At 43.9% G+C, this 27,377-nt stretch overlaps 1 protein-coding gene across 1 annotated transcript in view; it reads right to left on the bottom strand.

Annotated features, from left to right (window-relative positions):
• Positions 1-27,377, bottom strand: part of LOC117534989 (NMDA receptor synaptonuclear signaling and neuronal migration factor-like) — a 51,793-nt gene that overhangs the window by 11,721 nt on the left and 12,695 nt on the right. The window contains exons 3-11 of the mRNA XM_034199289.1: positions 11,674-11,726; positions 10,514-10,606; positions 9,112-9,236; positions 8,940-9,023; positions 8,064-8,097; positions 7,765-7,835; positions 6,920-6,999; positions 6,218-6,320; positions 2,914-2,989 (exon numbers count right to left, since the gene is read on the bottom strand). Of these exons, the coding sequence (XP_034055180.1) occupies positions 2,914-2,989; positions 6,218-6,320; positions 6,920-6,999; positions 7,765-7,835; positions 8,064-8,097; positions 8,940-9,023; positions 9,112-9,236; positions 10,514-10,606; positions 11,674-11,726 (719 nt within the window). The remainder of the gene's footprint in view (positions 1-2,913; positions 2,990-6,217; positions 6,321-6,919; positions 7,000-7,764; positions 7,836-8,063; positions 8,098-8,939; positions 9,024-9,111; positions 9,237-10,513; positions 10,607-11,673; positions 11,727-27,377) is intronic.

Raw genomic sequence — 27,377 nt, forward strand, 5'->3', positions numbered from 1 at the left:
TGCGCACTATCCGTGCTGAGTGTGCTGACTTTTCGTACAATGTCCCACTGTCTGGCTTCCTGCATAAAGTCAAGTGCTCGGCGCAGTTGTGGCGAAATGTCGCTCCTCTGTTTTCATTTAAACAGCTCCTTAGATCCGTTAGCGCAGCTAGCTAGCACCAGATGCTAACAACAACAATGCACGCAAGGTCTCTCTCTCGCTCGCTCGGGCCACACATACACACACCCTCCCGGTCCTCCCAATAGCCAGTCGGTGCCTGCCGGTGAGCGTGGAAGTGTGGTCTGCCACAAGCGGGCGGCAGGAGCGGGGCTGTCAGCATCAGCTTGTAGATGGTATTTTAAACTCGATGCGCTCTGAAACTACGGGGCGGCCGAGGAAAAAAAATACACATGCGTTAATCGCGTTAAAATAATTAGTGGCGTTAATTTTTTGCGTTAACGCGTTATTAACGCGTTAACTTGACAGCCCTAGTAAATACACTTCCGTGGGGAATATTTTTGTGGAAAGAGTAAAGTTTCCGTTTATTACATTACATTACATTGCATTGCATTTAGCTGACGCTTTTATCCAAAGCGACTTACAATAAGTACATTCGACCAGGAAGACACAACCTTGAAGAAAACAGAATCATATAAGTACATCAGGTTTCATAGAGCCAAACATTTCAAGTGCTACTCAACTGGCTTTAGATAAGCCAGTCCTTTATTAGTATAAAAGTGCTTCGTTAATAGTTCTATCGCTCGAAGTGGAGTCGAAAGAGATGAGTTTTCAGTTTGCGCCGGAAGATGTGCAAGCTATAGGGTTGGGAACCGAAACTCGGTTCCAGATGAGAACCGATAAGAAAATGCCGGGTACCGGGTACCCATACAAAATACACAATTTCGGTTCTGCTTAACGGTTCCTAAACGCGGTAGACCCTGTATTCCAGCGGGTCCGTCTGCACCGCGGTGCTGCGGTGACCCGGTGGAATACAGGGCGGACCTGGAGAATCACAGAACGGCCGGTCGTCAGCGGGCCGTTGACGGCCGGCTCGGTACGCTGACGGCCGGCACCGCCCTTCATTTTTTTAAACGGCATCATATAAATTGCGCTGACAGGCGACAGAGGTCCACAGTTGCCCCGCAGCGATGCTCCCCCGCCCTCCCGTAGACATTTCACGAGCTCAGTCACTTCATAACACCAAAGATAGGTCGCGGTAAACACTCTGAAGTGAGGCTCCACTACACTAAAAAATAAAAGGCAAAGTGTAATGCCTGTTAATAGCTTGCCACAGGCATAGCTCAGTTAAAATAAAGCACAGCTATTGTGCAATACATTTGTATTGCATGTACATTTTTTAGTAACAATTTCAGTTAAAGCTTTTAAGAATAAATATATTTTTGTTATCTAAACGTTTGACCTCTTTATTTTACAATTTTGGAATCGAAACGGGGAATCGATAAGAACCGGAATCGATAAGCAGAACCGGAATCGAAATCGGAATCGATAAATTTCAAACGATACCCATCCCTAGCAAGCTATCTGCCGTCCTGATGTCAATGGGGAGCTCATTCCACCATCCTGGAGCCAGGACAGCAAACCCACGTGTTTTCGCCGATGGGAACTTGGGTCCCCCTCGCAGCGAGGGCGCAACGAGTCGTTTGGCTGATGCAGAGCGTAGTGCACGCGCTGGGGTGTACGGTTTAACCATGTCCTGGATGTAGGAAGGGCCAGATCCATTCGCAGCATGGTAAGCAAGTACCAGTGTCTTGAAGTGGATTCTAGCAGTTACCGGAAGCCAGTGAAGGGAGCGGAGGAGCGGAGTGGTGTGGGAAAATTTAGGAAGGTTGAAGACCAGACGAGCCGCTGCATTCTGGGTGAGCTGCAGAGGTCGGATGGCACATGCAGGTAGACCAGCCAGGAGGGAGTTGCAGTAGTCTAGGCGTGAGATGACGAGAGCCTGGACCAGAACCTGCGTCGCTTTCTGAGTCAGCTGGGGACGTATCTTCCTGATGTTGTAAAGCGTGTATCTGCAGCAACGGGTTGTAGCAGCGATGTTTGCAGTGAAGGACAGGTTGTTATCAGTTATCAGTTCTATTTAGCTTTTATAATATTATTTCATATCAAGAACCCCTTGTGCGTTTATTTAACACAGCTATTTTTGATAGTTGATCGTTACAAACGTAACTTTAGAAAAAGAGAAACCAAGATATTTAGTATCTGAAATGCGATATTATAAATGAATTATAGCCTACAGAATAACTATTAGAAGTGCTTTACTAGATTAAAACATGAATTCAAATTAAACAGTGTTTTTGTGGGTCTATCTACTGCATTTAAAAAAAGAAGGCAGAACGTCCACCTAGAAACATTCATCTCTATTTTAAAATGTAGTGTATTGTTATCCTATTTTATGTAGCAAGTAACATACAGTTACCTTTTTTTATCCTACATTATCTCGTAACCTTTAATCCGTTAGTCCCAAAGACTGATCATAATTTGTCCTCAGTACAGTCATGTGACTAAAACACACTTTCTTCTGAATGCTTCTTCACAGTACAGGTATGGAGAGGAAAGGGAGGAAGTTCATGCAGAGAGAGGGAAAACACATAGAGGCGATAACCATTTGAATAGGAAAATAATGAGCATTGCATCAATAGATGTGGGGAAATGACTGATGAGGATACGTGTGAGTTCACACCTGCATGTTTCCTGACGATAAGCCACTCACACTGTAGCTGAGCCGCTTACTGCTGTTGAATAATGACCTCTGTTAACACTCAGAGTGAGGAGGTGATGCCAACAGAGCAGATTCACTACACATTCTGGATATATGTTTTTTGTTGTGCATGCCACCCTAATGGGCATGGGTATAATACACATATTTGTGTATTAGCCAGCAGAAAATGAGTCATGTGTGTGTAGTGCTCTCACCCTCTGCAGACAGCTCCAGTGGGGACTTGAAATCCACTACAGCCGGTCTCATCAGCCTCTTAAGAGTCTGAATCAGCTGCAGGGGGGGGGGGGGGGGGCAGAGAGGAAGAGCCACAGAGAGGAATACTTCAGAAATGAAGACAAACAGTAATAATGCTGCAGAGATATTGGTATATGCAGAGAGCAGGACGGGGCCGTGAGCAGAGTGTTCTGTATATGCACATGTCCTTTTGGAACAAGAGTAAAGTTAAAGACACATATGGTTACGCTTTCTGTCCATAGACAAATCTGCCAGATTAGATCATAGGGCTACACGATTTGGGAAAAATAATTGTGATTATTTTCACTGATATTGCAATTGTGACATGATTTGCGGTAGAGGAAAATATTATTGTTGAAACACTTCACTGAAAAATATGTTGAAATGATCATAGTGTGATTTTCTTTTTACAAACAACTCTGTACAACACAGTTGGTGGGATTGAGATGTGTCATTGCGACAGTATTCCCCCCTTGGTGTTTTTTCTATTGAATTGCATAAAATACTTTTTTTAATTTGATTTCTGGAGAGATTATAGTCTTTGATGTACACAACATGCTACCACATTTAAAGATGCAAAGATATTTAAACAAACATGAGCGTGCATTAGTATTCTCCCCCCAGTCATCAACCTGTAGAGCCACATTTTGCTGCAGTTACAGCTGCAGGTATCTTTGGGTATGTCTCTATAAGCTTGGCACATATATCCAATGATATTTGTTGCCAAAACTGCTCCAGCTCCTTCAGGTTGGATGAGTTCCAGGTGAGCAGCAGTCATTAAGTCATACCACAGATTCTCAATTAGATTGAAGTGTGTGCTCTGACCAGGCCATTCCAAGAAATGCAGATGTTCCACCTTAAACCACATGAGCGTTGCTCTAGCACTATGCTATGCATTTATTTGTATTCATCATTCCTTATAATTCCATCATAACCTGTTACCCAGTCCCTGCGGATGAAAAACATCCCAACATCATGTTGCTGACCCCACCATTCTTCACTGTGGTGATGGTGTTGTCATGGGGATGAGAGGCGATGTGGTTGTGTTTTCCTTGACAGCCAACAAGTCAGATGTTAGTCTCATCTGAAAATAGTTGTTTTTTCCACATGCCTTTTAGCAAAAGCCATATTTATCTAATCAATGTTTTTCTTCTGGCCACTCCCCCATGAAGCCCAACTCTGTGGAGGGCATGGCATGAAGTGTTCCTGTTCAGACACTCCGATCTATGCTGTGGAGCTTTCCAGCTCCTTCAGGGTAATATTTGGTCTTTGTTGCATTAATCAGAGAGGGCTATTTCTCTACAGATATGGAGTTGATATCAGAGAACATGTGACACTTAGATTGCACACAGGTGGGTTTTCATTTAACCAATGATTTGACTCTGAAGGTCATAGTTGGGGCTTCATAACTAAGAGGGTTTTTTCATTTGTGTTGTGTTGAAAACTCCATGGATTCCTTTTGAAATTTTATTTTTGTACGTTTGTTTAGAACAGGACACTTTGGTTTAAAAGTGGTTCAACTGTCCCCAGTAATACAAAACAGAGAAAGAGGTTAAAGACTCAGAGAGCTGGACAACAGAGAAATCAGCAGAAGAAGACAGACAGGAAGTTAACACTAACAGGAACACAGTCTGGTAGTGTTTAAAGACTGGTTCATGGAAAATAAATGTAAACTTGAACAGTAACAGAGTCTCCACATGAAAAGTACCATATTGATTAATGTGCACCAAAAGCACTATTAGAAACGTCCCTTAAATGGGACGCATCACGTCAGTGTGATCCCAAATCCTCAGCCGGACTGGGGTCTTATTCATCTCAATATATTCATGTGTTCTTGCAGAGTGAACACATGGATGTTATCCTTCCACTGCATGTGTTTATGTGGAAGTCTGTCAGCCCTGATGGCACTCTCTACACGTTTACTGCCTGCTCTTGTTTCCCCGAGTCTATCAGCTGCTGTACCATCACACATGGAGCCAGGCAGCCAAATGGCTCCTGCAGGTTACATCTCTACACGCTTCTTATTTTGTTCTATAAAAAGTGTTTCTTCATAAAACTGTAACATTCTATAGAAAGGACCAAGGCAGGTGCATTTACAACAACAAATAAGAAAGAGATGATCAAATCTCATTGCCATGAGTGAGATGAGAAGATTGATGTAACTGTAAATATCAAGCTAAAGCCTACAGCTGGTTAACTTTGCACAAAAAACCCTTGCAGCAGCTTTAAGGCTCATTTGCTCCAGCTGTGGTGGTTATACGGTTTATTTCTCAGGCTATTTCTTGTCTTGTCGTCACTCTGACGTTGCCTGGCAACCAACGGGTCCCTGTCTTTATAATGTTGTATCTCGTGACATATTGAGGATGAAATATGTTCGAGCCATAAATAAACCAGTTGAAAGATCAGAAAATAGTTTGTGGGAAACCAACTGTGAATGTGGAGCAGGCAGAGGTGGAGAGGATAGCTGGGGCTCACACAGAAAGATCACAGCATACCAGAGATTTCATGTTTTGCTAAAGTGACCTGCTCTGGTGCATGACCTCCACATTTAAGAGACAGGCATCACAAGTACAGGTTTGATCCAAAACTAAGGTGAGGGTAAAGCTCTCCAGGCTAGGGTACTACAGTGTATACATAGACACGTAAAACCGGTGATCACAGGAAGTCAAACTCCTTTTTTTGTTTTAAAACATTCTTTTTTGATGTATATATTTGCTGTGTAAGATGGCTAATAGAGGGATGCTGGGTGAAGTGGAGCATCGTCTGAAGGTAGTCAGTCAGTCTATTAATAGTGGCTCTCCAGCTGAGCGCAGGGAAAATGTTCTGACTCATGTGGAGACGTCTAACGTCACTGCTGGTAGCCTACTTCTTTACCTCCAACGCATGAGGCGCAAGCAGTAAAGCTCTATGGTTTAATAATGCATGCACTCAAGCTGCCGACACCATGTCATAGATGTAACATCATTCATTTACAATAAAATGTTTTTTGAAAGCACAAGGCTAAAAAAAAAAGAAGACTGTTGGACGTGTGCAAACATTTAAAACAGTCAGGTATTGCGGCAGTTAATCAGCTAAACTGCAGAGGGAACCCGATGTAATGTAACCCAGTGATGCACCTTTTTGTGTAAGTCACTATTTCTGTTAAAGCATTTAGTCATTTTCTTTCATTATAAGCCTCCTTTTTTCTCCTTTTAGCACTATAATTTAATTAAAGTCAACTTTTCAGTTTCGAAAAAGTCTATGAGTGTCTTCTTCTTTCCGTACCTTTTCTCCGTTAGCGCTGCCCAGCACGTAGCAGCCCATGATGTGCACGAGGTTGGGCTTGGGGTTCAGTTTACTCATCAGCCTGCTGAGCCGCCGCCAGAATCTGGACACAGGGGAGGAGAGGATTATAAAAGTCAACAGTGGAGAGGAGGAGATTAACCACAGAATATTCATACTTTGGAGTATTCCATCACAACATTCAAACCACCTGCAATCTTTTCAAATGTAAAATGTAGCTCTAAAGGGTTGGAGGAAGAATTTTCTTTTAAACTGTTGTGGCAGGATGTTAAGAAGTGTGTGTATGTAGAGCATGATTTTATTTTGTGTCTGTTATTATCAGTATCTTGAACATGTGACTAATGTGTAGCAACATATCATCACTCCCTTACTGTTATACACAGAACAAAATAAAACATTGACTTTAATTACATGTATTATGTCGAAAGATTTCACATGACTGTATTAGGTTAGTTGAAAGCAATAATATTAAGTTTAAATACAAAATATTAGTTTCAACTTAATATTATTGCTCTCAACTAACCTAATACAGCTTGATATTTGTTGACATTGAATTAAAGTCAACGTTTCTGGTTTGTCAGTGTAATATGCTGAAACAGCTTTGTTTGCATGAGGAATGTCATGTGTTTGCTCTGTATCGTGATGATAAGAGTTTCTGGTCAAAGCATCAAAATGAATTCCTACTGGATCATGTCTTCTTCCTTCTCCACCTTTGCAAAGGTGGCCACTTTGTTCTTCAGCAGGTACAGATGTCCCGGACCTCCCTGAGGAAAGAGTCATTTCATTATGTCAACTATTTCAGAATGTCAATCAATTTACTTTTTACGTCATCATTTACTTTTGTTTTCATAATGTCACTTTATTTTCATTTTGTGCCATTTTCATTAAGTGTCACTTTTTATTTCATAATGTCACTTATGTAATGTCACTTTCTATTAAATTATTTAACTTTTCATTTAACTTTCTTACTTTTTATTTGATTATGTCACTTGTAATGTTATAATGTCTGATTTAGCCAGTTAGCTCCTGTTAGCTAGAGCAACAAATCAAACACCCGTTATAAATAAGCTCAGAACAAAAATATGAAACTACTTAAATGAACAACACGAAAAGGCCAAATATTCACCATAAATAACCCTGCCTTTTTCGCCAGGTTATATTCATGATCGGTGCGATAGTATTCTTGACAAAAGTTTTTTTTAATACATCATTCTGAATAAATTACAAGCAAAAAGGATTTGAGTCCATGAACAAATATTTCAGTTTGGCCTCTAGTTCTATTCGAGATCAAATTCATTCATTATTTTTGAACTGAAAGAGCTAATATTTTGACAAAATATGATATTAAAATGTAAATGTACTCTTTCTGTGAGGTGAAAATTATACTGATCTTGTTACCAGGTGATATAAATGCATCCCTCAATCGATAACTGCTAATTAGACAGTACTAATCACATTTCTAAGCCATCACTAATTCAATAACACGGTGGCAATAATGTCGCAATATTTCCGTTCCTCGCGTCACTCACCTGGCAGAAAATGAGCATGCTCCAGATTTTACAGCCTTTTCTGTAGGCAGTCAGCTTCTTCTCTATCTCCTCTGGGACAGGGACACAGAGAGAGATGTGTCACTTTTCACACGGATCCTTGGTGGTGATATATATAAATTGGCTGTCCCTCGAGAGACGCTCACGAACACGACTATGAAAACAATGAGTCATCTCTGCCACAGCGAGCTGAAACTTATTCCATCCTCATCTGTTCCACATTTACACTGGAACACTCATTTTCACTTGTCAGCTAATAGCCCCACACGTATTACACTCACCGAGGATATCATCAAATGTGGCATGTTCATGGTCCTTTAAATAGAAAGGGAAAACGGAATTATTACTTCATTAAGTGATCAGAAATATAACCAAATTAAATGAGCCACTGATTGTCTTCACAAAACGTTAGATCGCTCACAGCCATTAATAAAATCATAATTCATTTAGACAAAGAGTTGTGATTTGTCTTGTTCACAGATACATAACGTCGCCCTCACTAAACACTGCCCAAGTAATGCTACGTCTACTCTAGCTCGGGAACAAATGATACGGCGGGCAACATTTGATCAATTAACTGTTTATCAGACCACAAAGAATTAGCTAACTCTCTCCCCCCTGCACTGAGAAAAACCAAACATTGACCTTAATTAAATGTATTATGTCAACACATTTCACATAACTGTATTAGGTTAGTTCAAAGCAATACTATTTAAAGTCATTAAATAATTAAAGTCAACGGTTCATTTGGTTCACTCACTTCCTACTGCGTAAAGAGAACTTGACTGAGGGTCAACTGACTGACACACTTTGACTGACACTCACATTTTGCATCTCACAACAAGCTCATGGTACTTTGTTCTTTCCTGTATAAAAACAGCAGAAGATGGTCTTTCATATTTCCATCAGATAAAAAGGGCAATGTCCCACAAATCAAAGCCAGGCTGCTCTAACTATGTAAATTGCTTGTAAGCTAAATCATTTAAAGAGCATTATTGGCTCTTCTACATTCTGACACAAATGAACATTGGACCATTTTTCCTTAATCTCCTAAGGTTGCTTTTTGTTTCTTAGTTTTGTTAGTTTGGACACTTAAATGAATAGAGCACAACATGGGGTAAGTGTTAAGTATGAAGCTATTCATGGCTGCTACTCACATAAAGAATGGGGATGATGGAGGGGTCGTCCCTGCGAATAATGTTGGGAACATATTCAGCCTTCGGGACCTTGGAGGATATCAGCTGTGGAAAACAGGATACGTGCAGAGAAACATTAGCTGTAAGACAGATACTTTGTGTTTAGGGAAATGTGTTAAGCCCAGATCTTCACCATGATCTTAGGTGGCATGAAGTCCTCTTCCTCACAGGACACTCTCTCCAACTCCCTCTCCTCCTCCCAGTCGGCATACTCGTCCAGCCCTTCATCTAGTGTCCCTGTGGAGGTCTGAAGCTCCCACCTGACACACACACACACACACACACACACACACACACACACACACACACACCACACACACACACACACACCACACACACAACACACACACACACACACACACAGGAACAAAGGGAGAGATGAAAGGATAACACACAAACAAGATTAGAAATGAGGGTGCTCCATTTAAAAGCGGTGCGCCTGTTTTTGCAGCCCATGAGGGGAGGAGTGGAGGAGTGGAGGAGTTCAAAACAGACATCAGTCGAGAGAGAACAACACAAAAACACTCTGCTTATGAAGCAGCCACATACAGACAGCTCCTGCACAAAGCAACAGGCAGATGGACGGCTGGTTGACCGGTGAGGATGGCTGAGTAGATAGACAGAGGGTATCAAGACAACCTGGAGACACACAATGGCAGTCAGAAAGTACAAAAAGAGAGTGCAAGTGTTGCATGTGTCAGTCTCTGTGTGTGTCTAATGTACTGACCACCAACGCTTGTCAGATGTCAATTCATCACAGGTGGGAGAAGTTATCAGATCTTGTACTTGGGTAAAAGTAGAAGTACCAGAGTGTAGGAATACTCTGTTACGAGTAAAAGTCCTGCATTCAAAATGTTACTCAAGTCAAATTACAAAAGTATTGGGATCAACTTTTTCTTAAAGTACCAAAAGTAAAAGTAGTGATTGTGCAGATTGGTCCATTTCAGAATAATATATATGATATGTTTTATAATGATTGATCATGAAAGTGTTCTCAAAGCTGGTAAAGGTGCAGCTAGTTTGAATGGCTTTGTATACTGCAGGGTAGCTTGTGAATTTACTCCAGGTGGAACTAAAGTCTGATTTAACACTTGATTAGATTTCACTTCATTCATCCACATCTGTAAAGTAACTAAAGGGATAAAATACATAGTGGAGTAGAAGTACACCTTTTACACCTTAATTGTAGTCGAGTAGAAATACAAAGTAGCAAAAAATTGAAACTCAAGTAAGTATCTCAAAATTGTACTTTGAGGACAGTACTTGAGTAAATGGTTACTTAACATCAATGCAATTAATCAACAGGTGGCTGGGGCTAAGCAATGGCTCGCCAACCTATCCCAGTAAACATTGCTTGTGTTACATCTTTCTTGTCAAGTTAGCTTTCAGGATGCCATTTGTGGCAGAATATAGAAACTACGACAAAGAATAGGACATGCTAATCTTAAATTTTGTGTTATTGTGGGTTTGAGTATGAGTATAAATGGTGTGTGCTATGTATTGTTTTGCTTTGACAGTGTGTGAGAGTGTCCACTCACTGTCTCTGGAGTCATGCAGGGACTCAGGCTTGACGGGGGTGGGGTCACTCCACGAGCGGCTGAAACTCCGGGCCCGGCGGTCGGCATAGGCTGATGGAGTGAGGCGGGAAGAAGTCACACACACCACACACACACACACACACACACACACACACACACACACACACACACACACACACACCACACAACACACACAACACAACACACACCCACCACACATACAACACCACACACACACACACACACCACACCACCCCACACACCCACACCACACACCACACAACACACCCACACACACCCACACATAATCCAAGGTTCCATCTTGTTGACCCAGTGCAGAACAGATAACTGGCCCAAGTGCTTTATGTTTACTTAGGTCTATGTTGTTCAGTTTTCATTGAAAAATAAACTGATTTGATACAAATGTTGTTCTTGGCTGTATCACAACAGAAAAGAGCACAAAACCCCTATATCTTAAATACATTTTAATTTGTATTCTTATGACAAAACTTCACTTAAGGGACAGACTTGATTTTTCTTTTTGATTTCAATATTAGAATTATTTTAAAACTGTCAAGTGAAGAATGTTGTGATGGATATCAAATGATACAGATGGCATACTGTATTGACATGTGAAAGCTTGGGGTCAATATGTGGCCACACAAGTTTTGGGTTATAGGATAACTTAACATTCCATTAAACCAAATATACACAAAATCTACATTTAGCATCAGGGGGAATTGTCATTCAAACTTGATTTGTGAAGAATGAAAATAATTGCCCCATACTTTGTTATCAAAATCAAATCAAAGGTTCCAAAGATACAGCGACAGATACACGTGTTAAAGAGCTGAGTTTGCGGACTCAAGTCATCAGTGATAGAATGCTAGAACCCAGCAGTACACAGTCAATAATGAACAACATGACACATTCTTTTGTAAAGTAAATGTTGGTTCAGTCACTGACACATGCAGCACAACCAGGGCCAGATCACCATCAAGACCATTGTAAGGTTATGTTATCTGAACATGCACAGTGGCTGTTGGCTCCATGCAATTAAGAGTGAATGCATCCTGATGTTATGGTACACACTGTAAAGCATGAGTGCATGAACATGTGCTGCTCACAGAAAACATACAGTACAGAGAAAGACTTACTCTGGACCTTCACCCTGCGGCTGCCCACCATCCTAAGTTGTTTGCGGAAGTTTCTTCTACAATTTTAGGGAAGAGAAGAAGGAGACAGAGACATCATGAATGAGGAACAGTGGCCAGAGAATGAAAGACGGATAAAAGCTTTTAAAAGGTCTAGCCAAAGCTGTGGGCAAAATGGTCAGAATAATAATAATACATGTTATTTTTATAGTGCTTTTCCTGGTGCTCAAAGCGCTTTACAAGCTATTGTTTCCAGCAGCTAGCTCTGTCTGAAGCGCATGCTAACAAGTTAGCACACACTACAATAAGAGCACGAGCCTCTCATGTATTATTAAGTATAAAATACCATAATGAAAAATGAATACACTGCACTAAAATATATTAAAACCTTTTCTTTATATTTAACATTATGTTTGATGTCTGGCCCGAATGAATCGATGTTAGGGGCTTGTGATTTATTCATATGCACACACACTGGGGAAAAAGAGTTATACAGAGAGAGAGAACAAGAAAAGAAACAACCTTAAGTGGTAGCAGTCGGAACATTGTGCTTTGTATTATTCATCAAGCTTGTCTGACTGTAATGGTTCTGTGTAGTGCAAACGGGCCACACACACCTCTTTGTGTCACTTAACCCTGAACTACTTCCCATATACAGTATATCTAAATATAAAATATGTGTCTGTACTCAACTAAAATGTTGTTGCTAAAATAAATATTTTGTTTATGTGCACTCCACTCTAACCCCTGATAGAACAACAGTATGATGGTGAAGTCAGAATAAATCTGCCCTGTCATTCCCTGCGTTTAAAAGACGGGTGTAGCAGGGAGCTGTCGTTATAGAAGAGCTATTGAGAAGTTTATTGAATGCATTCAGAAGAAATAAGAGAAATGTTAAGGTGTGTCAGCCCAGTTGCTGCAGTGTGTAGTTGTACAAACTAGGTCACACTGAGCAGAGCATTAAATGTGTGTGTAGAGAAGGGACAGAAGTGTTTGCAGACTTCATTCTGACAGTCTGACATCAGAACGACTTCATTTGGACTATATTCTGACTTCATGTTGACCTCATTCTGATTTCATTTTTGGCTACTCATGAGTTATATGACTCAAACGCATGAATAGAAGTTACAGTGGTACTGCCCATATTTACAAAAAGGAGGGGCAGGACCTTTATCACTTTAAAAAGTCACACTGGAAACACTGAAACATTGACCTACATTAAATGTATTATGTCAACAGATTTAACATAACTGTATTAGGTTAGTTAAAAGCAATAATATTACGTTTAAATAACAAATATTAGGTTCAATTTAATATTATTGCTTTCAACTAACTTAATTGAAAGTAGCTTTGCCGATATCTGTGTTGATAGGTAAAAGATAGAGAGCGGTGAATCAGCTTAGAAACAGGAAGTGCTCAAACGTTTGTGTGAGTTTATCACATTTAGCAGTGATTCCATGTCAGCCACAGCTTGTTACAAAAAACCTGACTGATAGTGTATTTAACAAACTTAAACTAGCTTTATTAAATGTCAGGTCTCTGGCAGGAAAAACATTTTTAATCAATGATTTTATCACTGAGCACAATCTCGATTTTATGTTTTTAACGGAAACTTGGATTGAACAAAATAACAGTGCAGCTGTTCTTATCGAATCAACCCCTCCCAACTTTAGTTTTATGAGTCAGGAAAGAATGCATAAGAGAGGAGGTGGAGTTGCTATTTTGTACAATGACTCCATTCAATGCAGGAAGACATCTTATGGGGACTTTGCTTCTTTTGAATATGTGGCCCTTCAGCTGAAATGCTCCTCTCGAGCTCTGTTCCTAAATATCTATAGACCCCCAAATACTGTGCAAGCTTTTTTGATGACTTTACTGAATTGTTGGTGATTTTAACATCCATGTTGACAACCCCCAGGATAGAGGGGCAAAATAACTGTTTTGTGTTCTTGATAGCTATGGACTGACTCAGCATGTGACAGAGCCCACGCACAATAAGGGGCACACTCTGGACTTAATTATCTCAAAGGGTCTGAATATCTCTAAGGTTGTGGTGATTGATGTTGCACTCTCTGATCATTCCTGTGTGTTCTTTGAGAGCTCTATTTCTGTTCACAAAAATGTTCAAAAAAAGGTAACCACAAAGCGATATTTAACTGAAAATACTAGGGAAATGTTTACTCAGAATTTTTCTTCCACACTTGCCCCTGCTAACATCTCAGTAAATGAGCTAGTAGATCATTTAATTCAAAAATTAAAAATGTTATAGATGCCATTGCTCCAACTAAGGTAAAGGAAGTGACTGGGAAGAAAATATCTCCATGGAGAAAGGCCATGACCGTGAAGCTGAACGCTGGTGGCGAAAAACAAATCTCTAGGTTCACTTTGAAATCCATAAAGAGAGACTTGGCCTTTATAATTTGGATTTGAAAAAGGCACGACAGTCTTTCTTCTCTGACATCATTACCAAAAACAAAAACAACGCACGTGCCTTGTTTGCTACCGTCGACAGACTAACTAACCCCCCAGTGTCAGTAGCCTCTGAATTTCTATCCACAAAATTCAGAAAATCAGACAAGCAGTCAGTGCTTCTGCATCAGGTACAGCAAATGTGTTGTCCCTATGTCCACCTAACATCAATTCAAACACCATGACACAATTCCATCAGATTAATGATAAAAACCTAGAGGACATTATACAACTTCTGAAATCCTCCTCCTGCTGCCTTGATATTATTCCAACAGGGTTTTTCAAAAATGTTTTTCCTTGCATGGCCTCAGATCTACTTCATATAGTAAACAAATCTCTTCACTCAGGTGTTTTTCCACAGGCCCTGCAAACTGCAGTCATTAAACCGCTCTTAAAAAATAATAATCTAGATGCTTCAGTAATGAACAATTAAAGGCCCATATCAAACCTCCCATTTCTAGGTAAAATCATTGAAAAAGTAGTTTTTCAACAGTTGAGTAATTTCTTGCATTTAAATAGTTGTTTCGATGTGTTCCAGTCAGGCTTTTGTCCAAACCACAGCACTGAGACTGCTCTTGTAAAGGTCTTCAATGACATCCACTCAAACACAGACAGTGGCAGAACTTTCTCCAACTAGAGAATGCAATTCCTGAAGAAATTTCTAGTGGGAATGCTTTATGCTGAAAAGCTGACGCTAAACTGCTATGCTGAAATGTAATGTGTAAGAAGAAAGTGAAGAATTTAGAATGAAATGATACATGAACACTGGGGGCTTGAATGTGTGATGAGAGAAGAAAAGAAAGTAAAAAGGCTTGGAAAAGCAGCAGAATATTTGAACTGCAAACTTCTGAACTGACTTGATGGCGAATGATCTGTCGCCATGGCAACGGCATTTGATGACACCCCATAATACGCTTAGATGCGTTGATGGCTGCATCGTTACCAAACCTGTGAAGTTTTGGGGCGTTTGGAGCATTTTCACTGAAGTTATGAGAAAACTGTTTCATCATGGCGAGCATTGTTTGCCATGGCAACAGCATTTGAAGAAATCTCAAAACTGTCCCATAGATGTCTTCACAGCTGGACTGTTGGCACACATGTGAAGTTTTAGCACTTTTTGACAATTTTCATAGGAGTTATAGTGACATCGTCTTTTATGGCGAGGGATGTGTTTCCATGGAAACGGCATATGGTGAGATCTCAGATTTGGGGTAGAGCTGTTGAGGCATGGACCGGTGATATACAAGTTAAGATTGGGGGACGATTGGACCGTGTCCATTGGACTTACAGCGACAGCATGTTTCATGGCGAGTGGTCCGTCGTCATGGCAACGGCATTTGATGACACCCCATAATACGCTTATGCTGCGTTCAGACCGGACGCTATGCGATGTTTGGGGGCGGCGCGATTACATGTAAAGTCAATGCAGAGACGCGATCAGACGCGAATTCGCTCCGACGGCGCGCATGAAGCGGTGGACGCGGCGCGAATCACGCGATTGAGGCGATTGAAGGGGGCTGCGTCAAACGCGAGAGTTCAATTTTTTCAACTCGGGCGTCAAATTCACGTGACGCGTTCTCGCGGAAGCCAATCAGCGGTGAGGATCTCAGCCTACTGTCACTGACGTTCAACCAGAAAACATCAGCCATTAGCTGTTAGCAGTTAGTACACAGAGATCACAGCTCCTCATATCTGTTCAGAAACTGTACAAAAGTTAAACAAGAACAAACCACAGACTGTCTGTGTCATGGCGAATACAGTCGCTGGTTTATTTATGTCTGTAGGCCGTTGTTATGAGTGTGGAGTGAGCATATACAACGTTAGCTTAGCCTGGTCGACCCAATCTCCATTCAGAAAACAAGCAATTTAAAAGGTTTTTCGCCTGCCGTCTTGTCTGCAGACTTGTCAAGCATTAATTCATGGTTTTTACTAACCGGTATCAGTATGTTGTTACGTCGGCATCGTTTAGAAACATGTATTACAATTTAATCACGGTAAAATATGTTCATCTTGTTGTAGTTGTAGCTCCCGAGCCAGCGCGTCTTGTTTGAATGATGCGAGTAAACACAGCTGGCAGCCGCGGTGAAACTCGAGCGACTAGAGCGATGCGATAGGAGCGTTTAGAGCGAAGCGAATATTCGCATCACGTCCGGTGTGAACGTAGCATACGATGCGTTGATGGCTGCATCGTTACCAAACCTGTGAAATGTTGGGCTGTTTGGAGTATTTTCACTGAAGTTATGAGAAAACCGTGTTTTATTACATTACTCTCTCTCTTCTCTTGATCGCCCTCTCTCTCTTCGGCATATGATGATGACACCCCATAATTGACGTAGAGCTGTTGAGGGCAGGACCATTAACCTTTATCTGAAGTCTGCTGCTCTGAGCATGTCAGTTGTAGTTATGACATAATCGTGTTCCATGACACAGGTGTTTATATTTCAGCTAACAGGTTTCCATTGTTCTGAATGAGAGATAAACCTCTGTGAAATTTCAAAACGTGAAGCATGTCAAGGAAGTTGAGTATCTGAAGTGTAATTTTTGTGTAGTTTCGGGTTAATAATGTGGCCTTTTTGGCAGTTTAACTAAAGGTGTGCGGCTGCTGCCATTAGGAAATATCAGCCTGAAATTGCTTTAATGGAGGAATGTTGAATGTTTTTGTCCTCCAGAGAAATGTTGTTCCATTATTAAACTTTTTTATTATAATTATTTAATTATTTGTAATTTTTCAAGCTACGAGGTGTTTTCCTACGTTTGTCATGAACAATTATGTCTCAGGAATGTAGGGTTTGGGAATTATGGCAGTTTAACAAATATATATGAAGGCAAACCTCAAGATTTCCTACCCTCTAGCTGTGACATCACGCACTCTAGTTAATGTTAAAATCTGAAGAAAACCTCTAAAACAAGGTCTAAACAATGTTTAATATCTCTAAAAGTAAGAATCAGATTTGAAAGTTGTTTTACACGAATAATGTCAGAAAAATGTGTAACATTTTAAAGTTTAAAGTTCTGAGTGAAAGTATGAATGAACAGTTAGCAGTTGAAGTTGCATGAAGATTGTTGAAGTCTGAAGAGTTCTCCATTGACTTCAATGTTAAACATTTGATGAATTATGAGATGTATCTCTGGAATTATGAAAGTTATGAATGAGAAAAGTAATAGCCCATGGGCCGCATGCGGCCCTTTAAGCCCTCTGCTCTGGCTCCCTTGAGTTTAGACAAAAATAAGAAGGAAATAAAATAAAAGTATTTGTAGGACTATTTATATTTTGTTCATGGTTGAAAATGTTTCGTATCTTGTATTTTGAGGTGATACTGTGACACATAAATAAAAAACAAACGGTTTTAATTAGGTCAACTAAAATATGCGTCACATCCTGCTACGGTCCCGCGCGAGCGCCTTTTCTTGGATGCGAATAACCTGACCCCCGGCTCGATGAGCGAACTATGGATAAATCAAAGAAAAGTGCCGGAGGAACACATGATGTAATTCTGTGTGGACAGAGTTATATGCTTTCACAGCAAACGATGCTGGTTTACCGGTATGTTTGATATGTAGAGAGAAGTTGTCAACGGTGGTGCAGCCTTTACGTATCGAGGAACAACAAGGGAGAGGAAGACAGCTGACGATCTTCAGTCATAATTCAATGGGGTATTGTGGTGACACGTTATTGGACATAATTCACCTTGCTTATTGTGTTGCCACACGGACCCTTTAGTGGGGAACACCTGTAGCTTTAGCTGCCATTCCTGCTAGCTCATCATGGCAGAGCAGTGCATGTGTTAACCTCTCTGAAGTAATGGATAATAAAGATTGGAACTCCATTCTTAATACACCGCCTCCGACTCTCTTTTCACGGCACTACACTGGTGACCCTGACTTTTCCGAGAAAGTTTCCGGAAAATTAACGAACATGGCTGAGCGCGATGTTTTCATAAAGCTGCCGGAATTCTGGGAGCACACCGCGGAGGCATGGTTCGCACACGTGGAGGCACATTTCGCCTGCCGACAGGTCCGTGACGGGGACCTAAAATACTACCATGTAGTAGCAGCGCTGGGGAGCTCCACGTCATCCAGGTTGGTGGGATTCATCGCAGCCCCCCCACATCATGGCAAATATGGGCGATTAAGGCCCTTCTCCTTAAGACATTTAGCTTATCTGCTAAGGAGAGGGGCCGCCAGATACTTGACATTCAAGGCCTAGGAGACAGCAAGCCATCCCAGCTAATGGAGAAAATGCTAAATCTGCTAGGGGGGAAGATCCCCGTATTTTATTCACGGAGATTTTCCTGCGTCACTTGCCTCCCCGGGTACAGACGGCGCTGGCCAACACGCCTGTCACGGAGCCCCGTGCTTTGGCTGAGGAAGCGGATCGTTTTTTTTCCTGGCTACGCAACAGCCCGGGGCAGAGACGTTAGCCGCGACGCTCAGCGGCCCACCGGCAGTCAAGAAAGCGTGGCGGAGGCCGGACACGGCTGTGGCTAGCCGGCGTGGAGACGCCGGAGAGTGCGTTTGCCACGCACGTTTCGGGACAAGGGCGAAGAGATGCATCGCTCCGTGCAGCTACAAACCCCCGGGAAACGGAGGGGCCGGCGCTCAGTAGTGGCTCTGAGCGTCGGCGGCACGTGCAGGCTCCTCTTCGTCAGCGACAGCGTTTCGGGGAGCCTGTTTCTCTGTGTGACACGGGCGCTCAACGGAGCGTAGTTCCAGCGTCGAGTGAAGACGTCGCCCGTGGGGGGCACGGACCGCGATTGACGACGGCTAACGGCAGTCCCATTCGCACGTACGGCGTGAGGCCTATTGTTTGTGCATCGGAGGACAGCTTTTCAGCTGGGATTTTGTGACAGCGGACATTTCTTTTCCCCTCCTCGGAGCGGATTTTTTGTGTGCTCATGGACTCTTAGTGGACGTTAAGAATAGGCGTTTGGTTGATGCCTTAACGTTTTCTTCCCTCGTGTGCACACTTGGCAGCGCAGCGTACGACGGGCTGTCAGGCTCGCTGTCAGGTGCAGACACGTTTCTCAGACTGTTGGCCGAGTTTCCAGACCTGTCGCTACCCACCTTCTCTGCGCTTACCACTAAGCATGGCGTGGAACACCACGTCACTACCGGGGGGCCTCCTGTCTACGCCAGGGCCCGGCGGTTGAACCCTTCTAAGCTGGCTGTAGCGAGGGCGGAGTTCGCAACCATGGAGCGCCTGGGCATTGTCCGCCGCTCCGACAGTCCTTGGGCTTCCCCCCTGCACGTCGTTCCCAAATCGAACGGCGGGTTCCGCCCGTGCGGGGATTACCGCCGACTCAACGACGCCACTACGCCTGACCGCTATCCGGTGCCGCACATTCAGGACTTTTCGGCGCATCTGGCCGGTACGGGGGTGTTTTCCAAGGTGGACCTGGTGCGTGGATACCACCAGGTGCCCATGCACCCCCTGGACATTCCCCAGCAGTGATAACGCCTTTTGGACTTTTTGAGTTCCTGCGGATGCCTTTTGGCTCAAGAATGCCGCTCAGACGTTCCAGCGCCTGATGGATTCGGTGCTGCGGGACCTGCCGTTTGTGTTTGTTTACCTCGACGACATACTCGTCGCCAGCGCTTCAGTGCAGGAGCACCTGTCCCACCTCCGAGCCCTTTTCACACGGCTCAATGAACACGGATTAATCATCAATCCTGCAAAGTGCCAGTTCGGGGTGTCGGACATCGATTTCCTGGGGCACCGCCGTCACCAAGGGCGGTGCGACACCTCTGCCAGCGAAGGTGGAGGCTGTTGCGGCGTTTCCTCGCCCGCTCACAGCCCGGTCGCTCCGTGAGTTTCTGGGGATGGTGACTTTCTACCACCGTTTCATCGCCCGGGCCACCACTCATCGGCCGCTGTATGAAGCGTTGAAAGGCAAGACCCCCGTCCAGGAGATCGACTGGACAGCAGAGTCGGACGGCGCTTTTGCTGAGGTCAAGACCCGTTGGCTCAGGCGGCTTTGCTGGCACACCCCATCATCTACGGCTCCCATCTCCATCACCACGGACGCGTCAGACTACGCGGTCGCGCAGTGCACGAGCAGTGGGTGGAGGGCGCTTGGCAGCCGCTCGCCTTTTTCAGCCGCCAGCTGACGCCTAGAGAACGCAAATACAGCGCCTTTGACCGGGAGCTCCTCGGACTTTATTTGGCCGTGCGGCACTTCCGTTTCATGCTGGAAGGCCGTGAATTTACGGCGTTTGTCGACCACAAGCCGCTCACCTTTGCCATGTCAAAAGTGGCGGAGCCTTGGTCGCACGTCAGCATCGGCAGCTGTCCTACATATCGGAGTTCACTACGGACATTAAGCACGTGGCTGGCAAGTCGAACCTGGTTGCTGATTGCCTCTCCAGGGTCGTCATCGGTGCCGTCCAGTTGGGCCTGGACTATACTCGCATGGCGGCCCTCACAGATCCCGGCGTCCAGCCCTGAATGGAGCGCGGGCTGCGCTTTGGAGGACGTGGTGTTCGGCGACGCGGGCATTACTCTCCTGTGTGACGTCTCTACGGGCCTGGCGCGGCCTGTCGTCCCTGCCAGCTGGAGGCGTCCTGTGTTCGAGGCTGTGCACGGCCTGTCACACCCCGGCGTTAAACCTTCGTCCGTTTGGTAGCGGCGAAGTTCGTTTGGCAAGGACTGAAAAGGGACGTGAGGACTTGGGCCAGGGAGTGCGTGGCTTGTCAACGCGCTAAGGTGCACCGCCACACGAAGGCCCCGTTGGAGCGTTTCCTGGTGCCTGAGAGGAGGTTTGATCACGTCAACATTGACCTGGTTGGTCCGTTGCCTTCCTCTCAGGGGTTTTCCTACCTCCTCACCATGGTGGACAGGACGACCCGTTGGCCGGAGGCGTTTCCGCTCGTTTCGACATCAGCCGCAGACGTTGCCCGGGCCTTCATTGCAACGTGGGTGTGTCGTTTGGCACCCCGTCAGACATTTCCTCAGACAGGGGCTCTCAGTTCACGTCCGAGCTCTGGAACGCTGTGGCAGGCGGTTTGGGGGTTAAGCTGCACAGGACTACCGCTTACCACCCTCAGGCTAACGGTCTCTGCGAGCGCTTTCATCGCTCCATGAAGGCGGCCCTCAAGGCCGGCCTTACGGACGGTAACTGGGTCGACAAGCTGCCCTGGGTGATGCTGGGCCTGAGGACCGCACCTAAGGAAGATCTGCAGTGTTCTACAGCGGAGATGGTCTACGGTCAGCCGCTGAGAGTTCCGGGGGATTTCCTCCCAATGCATCGGCTCCCTGGTCGGCGTCGGCCCAGCGGGCTTTCCTGCGTGACGCCGCTGAGGCCTTTGTTCCGATCCCTACTACTCAGCACGGTACTCAGGTGTCCCAGGTTCCCGCAGAGCTCCGCTCGGCGGAGCACGTGTTCATCCGGCACGATGCGCACAGAGGCCCCCTGCAGCCCCCTTATGATGGGCCTTTCCGGGTCTTGGAGCACGGGGACAAGCACCTGGTGGTCGACCTGGGTGGCAAGGCCGAGCACGTCTCGGTGGACCGGGTGAAGGCTGCTCACCTGGACTTGGACCAGCCTGTGGTGCTGGCTCGACCTCCGCGACGGGGCCGCCCCCCGGCCTCGTCCCCTGTCACGGATTTAAGACCTGTTTGTCCCGGTCCCTCCCCTTCCGGGGGCCGCACAGGCGGGAGTCACTTTTCCGACTCCCGTGCTCAGGAGTCGTGGGGGTCGGCGTGTCGTTCCTCCCCGCCATGCTGATTTTGTTTATGTGTGAATTCTGGGGGGGCTTGTGTGGTGACACGTTATTGGACATAATTCACCTTGCTTATTGTGTTGCCACACGGACCCTTTAGTGGGGAACACCTGTAGCTTTAGCTGCCATTCCTGCTAGCTCATCATGGCAGAGCAGTGCATGTGTTAACCTCTCTGAAGTAATGGATAATAAAGATTGGAACTCCATTCTTACACCTCACGCGCTCCGACTCTCTTTTCACGGCACTACAGTATGTAATTTATTCCAGAAAACACTTTTGTTTATATTCAATGGAATGCTCTTAACGTCCCGATAGCAATGAATATATTAAATGCTTTGACAATACATACATACAAAAATGAATCTCTGGAAGCCGTAGCGCTGTAAAAAGCACGACCAATCATCTGAGCCGGCTAAAATAACTGGATGGCCTACCTGCCTGTCAGCCTTCCATCTGTGCACAAACTTATCTCGTGCCCTCATTGGTCATGTGCTCGTTCGTGTGTGTTGTAGGAGGGACTCTGTAAGAAGTCTGAAGGAAGAGGCATATTTTTTCCGGTTGGTACTTTCAATTCTAGCGCACTCTAGCTGGTTTCTCCATTCTTACCTACCCTACCTACCCTACCTTTAACTCTTTTTAGGGTGCAGCTATATGTTTTATTTATTTCAAAGTGGGCCCATTTTAATAATATATTTGTTTCCTTCAAATGTGCAGAGGACTCCCCAAGTGCTGTGTTTAATTTATTTTAAAGTAGGCCTGTGTATTATTTTTAATTCTCCTTATAAGAGTTCTTTGTTTCTTATTAGAGGTTAACAGGTTTATATCATGTAATAAATAGCCTAATAAATGCAAAAAAACTGTAGTTTTTGTCTGATATAACAATACAAAATTATGAAATATGTTTTGCGGCTCCAGACAAAAAAATGTTTTGGAAAAAGGAGCAAAATGACTCTTTTGGTCAAAAAGGTTGCCGACCCCTGACCTAAAGAATATATCTAGGATTAAAAGGCTAATGTCACAGCAGGATTTGTCATTCAGCCACTTAACCCTATAGTTCACTGTTCCTAACCTCTTAATCACCTGGACTGGCCCTGACCACGAGGTGCTAGCTTGGATGAAAAGTACTCAGAGGCCTTAGATAGGGGGTGCGCCCTAACCTAGACCAGATCTCCCCCTAAATACTCCACTTCTCTCCTATGGGTATTGTAATATCTGGCTTATCTGCATTGGGCCTCCCCTACCCTTTTCTGAACGACTTGTCTAAGACGATGCTGTCTTTCAAGCAGGGTATATTGGTTTGAGCTGGGGTCGGAGCCTCAATAAGCCTTACCAGGGGCCCTTTCAATGGTCTTCCCATCATGAGCTCAGAGGGGCTGTGTCCAGTTGTCTCATGCTGGGAACTGTTTATAGCAAAGCAAAATTCTGGCAACCACTTATCCCAGTCTCTGTGGTTGTCTCTGACAAAAGCAGCCATCATGGTCTTTAAAGTCCGATTGACTCTCTCTGTAAGATTGGTTTGGGAATGGTAACTGGTTGTCAGTTTCTTGCAGAGCTCCCCAAGGATTTCACTTGTGAATTGAGGACCTCTGTCAGAGACCATGTATTTTGGCACTCCCCACCTTGTGAAGATGTCATCTTTCAATATCTGACAGACCTTGGGGGTTTTACTGTTCTTTAGGGGAAATACCTCTACCCACTTTGTGAAGTAGGCAACTATCACCAGTAGGTACAGATTTCCCTTTTTACTTCTTGGGAAAGGGCCCATGAAATCCAAGCCTATATCATCACTCCAGCATCCTCCACTGAAGTAGACTGTAGGAACCCAGCCGGTTTTGAGTAGCTAGGTTTGTATTGCTGGCAAGTGTGACACCCCTTCACATGCTGCCAAACTCACTTCTCACCGACGGCCACCAGGCCACCTCCAACACCCTCAATAGAGTCTTCAGCCTCCCAAGGTGGGCTCCTAATGGGTTGTCATGGTAGTACTGAAGGAATTGGTTGATCAAAGATCTAGGCACCACAAGCTGATACTTTCCCCCCTCTGCTTTAGTAGGAACGGCCCGGTATAGGACTTCCTGCTCTATTTCCCATCCAATTCTATGGGATTGCTGAGCCCCTAAAGGCGCCTTGAGCTTTAAGGCTTGGACATCGTCATCAAGGTCTTGGGCCTGGGCAATATCTGCTAGCGAACTCGGGAGATCGATAGCCAAGGACTTCATGTTGGCCGGACCATACGAGGACACTATCATGTTTAATGGCAGGTCCACTGCCCGTGAGGGGGCATCTGGTACAGTGTTAATGCAGCCCTTGCGATAATGGACCTTGAACCGAAAACGCTATAGCCTCAGTGTCCATCGGGTTAATCTTGAAGTTGTCTTGGGGGTGTTGAAAGCCCAGGTCAAGGCTGCATGGTCAGTATAAACTTCAAACGGCACTCCTTCCAAGTAATGTTCCCATTTTTCTACTACCACACGCCCACTACAGCCAGGCATTCCTTCTCAGATGTAGAATAGTTGTACTCTGCCCCTCTCAGGCCTCGGGATGCGTATGCGAGTACTTTTTCCTCCCCCTCTGCTGTAGCCTGGATTAGGACTGCAACCAAGCCTACCGAGCTAGCTCTGTATGGACTTGGAAAGGAAGTGAAAGGTCAGGCTGGGAGAGGACAGGCGGACTCTCAAGGGCTGCCCTCAGCGTCTCCATGGCTTTCTGGCACTGTCCAGTCCACTCCCATTTTTCTCCCTTACGCTGCAGTTTGTACAGAGGGGCCACCCGTCAGCAAAGTGGGGTACGAACTTGTGGTACCACCCCACAAGCCCCAGGAATCTTTTCAGGGCAGAAATGTCCTTGGGAGAGGGGTAGTGTGTTACTGCTGCCGTTTTTTTTCTGATCAATGGCCACCCCTTCTTCTGAAACCACATGTCCTAGGAACTTCAGTTGAGACTTGAAAAAGTGACATTTCTTGAGGTTCAAGGTCAGGTTGGCCTGATGCAGTTTGCTTAAAACAGCATCTAGATCCTTGTATTGTTTGCTGTTGGTTTGGAGAATATACAATGATGTCATCAATTTAAACAAACACACAGGATCCCCGAGGACTCTCTCCATCAAACCGTTGGAAGGTTTCTCCGGCATTCCTAAGCCCAAATGGCATTGCTTTGAAACGAAACAGGCCAAAAGGCGTCACTACTGCAGTCTTGTCCCTGCTGTTCTCATCCATGTCCACTTGCCAATACCTAGACCGAAGATCCAAGGTGCTGAAACACTTAGCCCCATGCAGAGATTCCAGGATATCATGGATTAAAGGCATAGGGTACGCGTCTGGTGGGGTTTTGGCATTCAGATCTCTGAAATCGACACAAAATCTAGGGGTCCCATCAGTTTTGTCGATCAGGATGACCGGGGCACCCCAAGAAGACTGACAAGGCCCAATGATGTCGTCCTTTAGCATTTGCTCCACATGCTCTTTGATGATTTCCCTTTTTTTTGGTGAGACCTGGTAAGCTCTGGAGCGCACTGGAATGTTATCCACAGTGGGGATGGAATCTTTGATCACGCTGCTCCTGCCAATCTTCTCTGAGCAAACTGATGGCCACTTCCTTAACCTGTTAAGCCCCAAGCCTGTTTTTCAGGTCTCAGACTCGAAAATGACATTTCCAGAACAAATGACCATATCTTCCCTTCTAAAAGGGGAACATTAATAATCTTTTTTCTTAAAGTAATGATAAACCTGTGAGTTGGATGTAGAAAACTCAGAATCAATATAGATGTTTGTTATTTTAAATAAAATTCAGATTGAACATAGTACAAAAATGTAAATTATAGTGTCTGTCCAAAAATAATTTTTTACTTATAGTGAAAACCACCCTTGGATGATGGGTTTAGGAATCCAAAGTACAACATATAATAAGTACCCTGTATCAAGATTGATGCAAAACAAGTGACATTTGACCTTTTTAGAGAGGTTTAGCAAAAAAAACTCCACCTCTGGGGATTTGGGTGGAAATGGGCGTTTTTGTGCCGTTTCTCTGGAACCCATTGGTCGATTTTGATGATTTACATCTCTTTTGAACCGTTAGAGCCAATATAATCGAAGGGGAATTTACACATACACACCAACGTTACCATTGAGAAGTGGGGGCTATGCGCAAGCAGTTTGCCTAAAGCGAAACTTATCTTACGCTCTGAAATCTGAAAACTGAAAACTAGGTTTATTGCTGATGGATTATCAGAAATCATTTCAAAGTGACACATTGGATTAACCTATGGATTAACCTTCAGCAGCGTTTTTATCGTTTTAATGCCATTGAAGACAACTTTTGATGAGACAACGACAAAGGTAAGACATATTGCCGTGTTTGCATACCTATTGCCACGTGTTGTGATGTCTGTTTTTGTTTCTCATTTTGCGAGTTCTTATCATGGAGTGATGATACAGATACCTATCGATTCTGTGTAGTCTTACGATGCTAATCGATATGTTCTATTTGCATTTACGATAAGTAATAAGGGTTTTATGAGTGAGTTCTGTGCTAACGGCGTTAGCATTTTTTCGCGTTAGTTTTGTGTTTATGTGTTTTTTTTTGCTAAAAATGGTTCCTATCATCAGTTAGCTGAGTTTCTTCCCGTTACATGGATATGAAACATTCATAGTTTATTAAATATTAAGAAGCCCTCAGACGCTGTTTCCTGCAGATGATGCGTTTTTCCGCCCGCCGGGTTTAACAGGCAGGCCTTTCTCATTAGCACACCTGATTCCCCTGTCACTAACTGAGTGAAAGCAGGAGGGGACAGCAGACAATGTCTACAGTGATGGCTCTGTCACAAACTTAACTATGTGCATTTAAAAATAAAAAAGAGGAATAGGCGAAAACTAAAAGGTAACATGGGGTCAGATTATAATTTTCCAAATGGGGGTTCGTTTAGCATGAAACACTTGAAATAACTAAAAGACAAGTTAAAGAAGAAAGTAGAAAGAAATGGAGGTGATAGAAAACTATTTCTGCTAAAAAGTTAGCAATGATTGAGAGTCAGAGCTAAACATTTCAGATGTGTGTATCTCACACTGCACTGTAACTTTTATTCATGTATCTTTGCTTTGAAATGAGTGTTTTTAAATGTCATTTTATAATATGGTTCTTAATGCTCTTAATGTCTTTCATTTTTGTAAAGCACTTTGAATTGCCTTGTGTTGAAATGTGCTATATAAATAAACTTGCCTTGCCTAATACAGTTAGGTGAGATTTGTTGACATAATACATTTAATTAAAGTCAACGTTTCAGTTTCTTCAGAGCAGTTCAGTCTTTGTTCTTCAGCCTGGTTGTCAGTAGACAAACTCAGGGTTTCATTTTCTCTTTTAACCTTCCTGTTGTCCTCTGATCAAATTTGACCCGTTTCCAAATGTTTTTATGTGGGGATAAAGGGGTTATTTTATATCACTGGATGTTTCCATACATTCTTTGCAAGAAATATGAATGATCACTACTACTATTGTATTAGTTTTGCTTTTATTTAAACGTATCT

Source organism: Gymnodraco acuticeps, unplaced genomic scaffold (genome assembly GCF_902827175.1).
Source record: "Gymnodraco acuticeps unplaced genomic scaffold, fGymAcu1.1, whole genome shotgun sequence".
NCBI lineage: Eukaryota > Metazoa > Chordata > Actinopteri > Perciformes > Bathydraconidae > Gymnodraco > Gymnodraco acuticeps.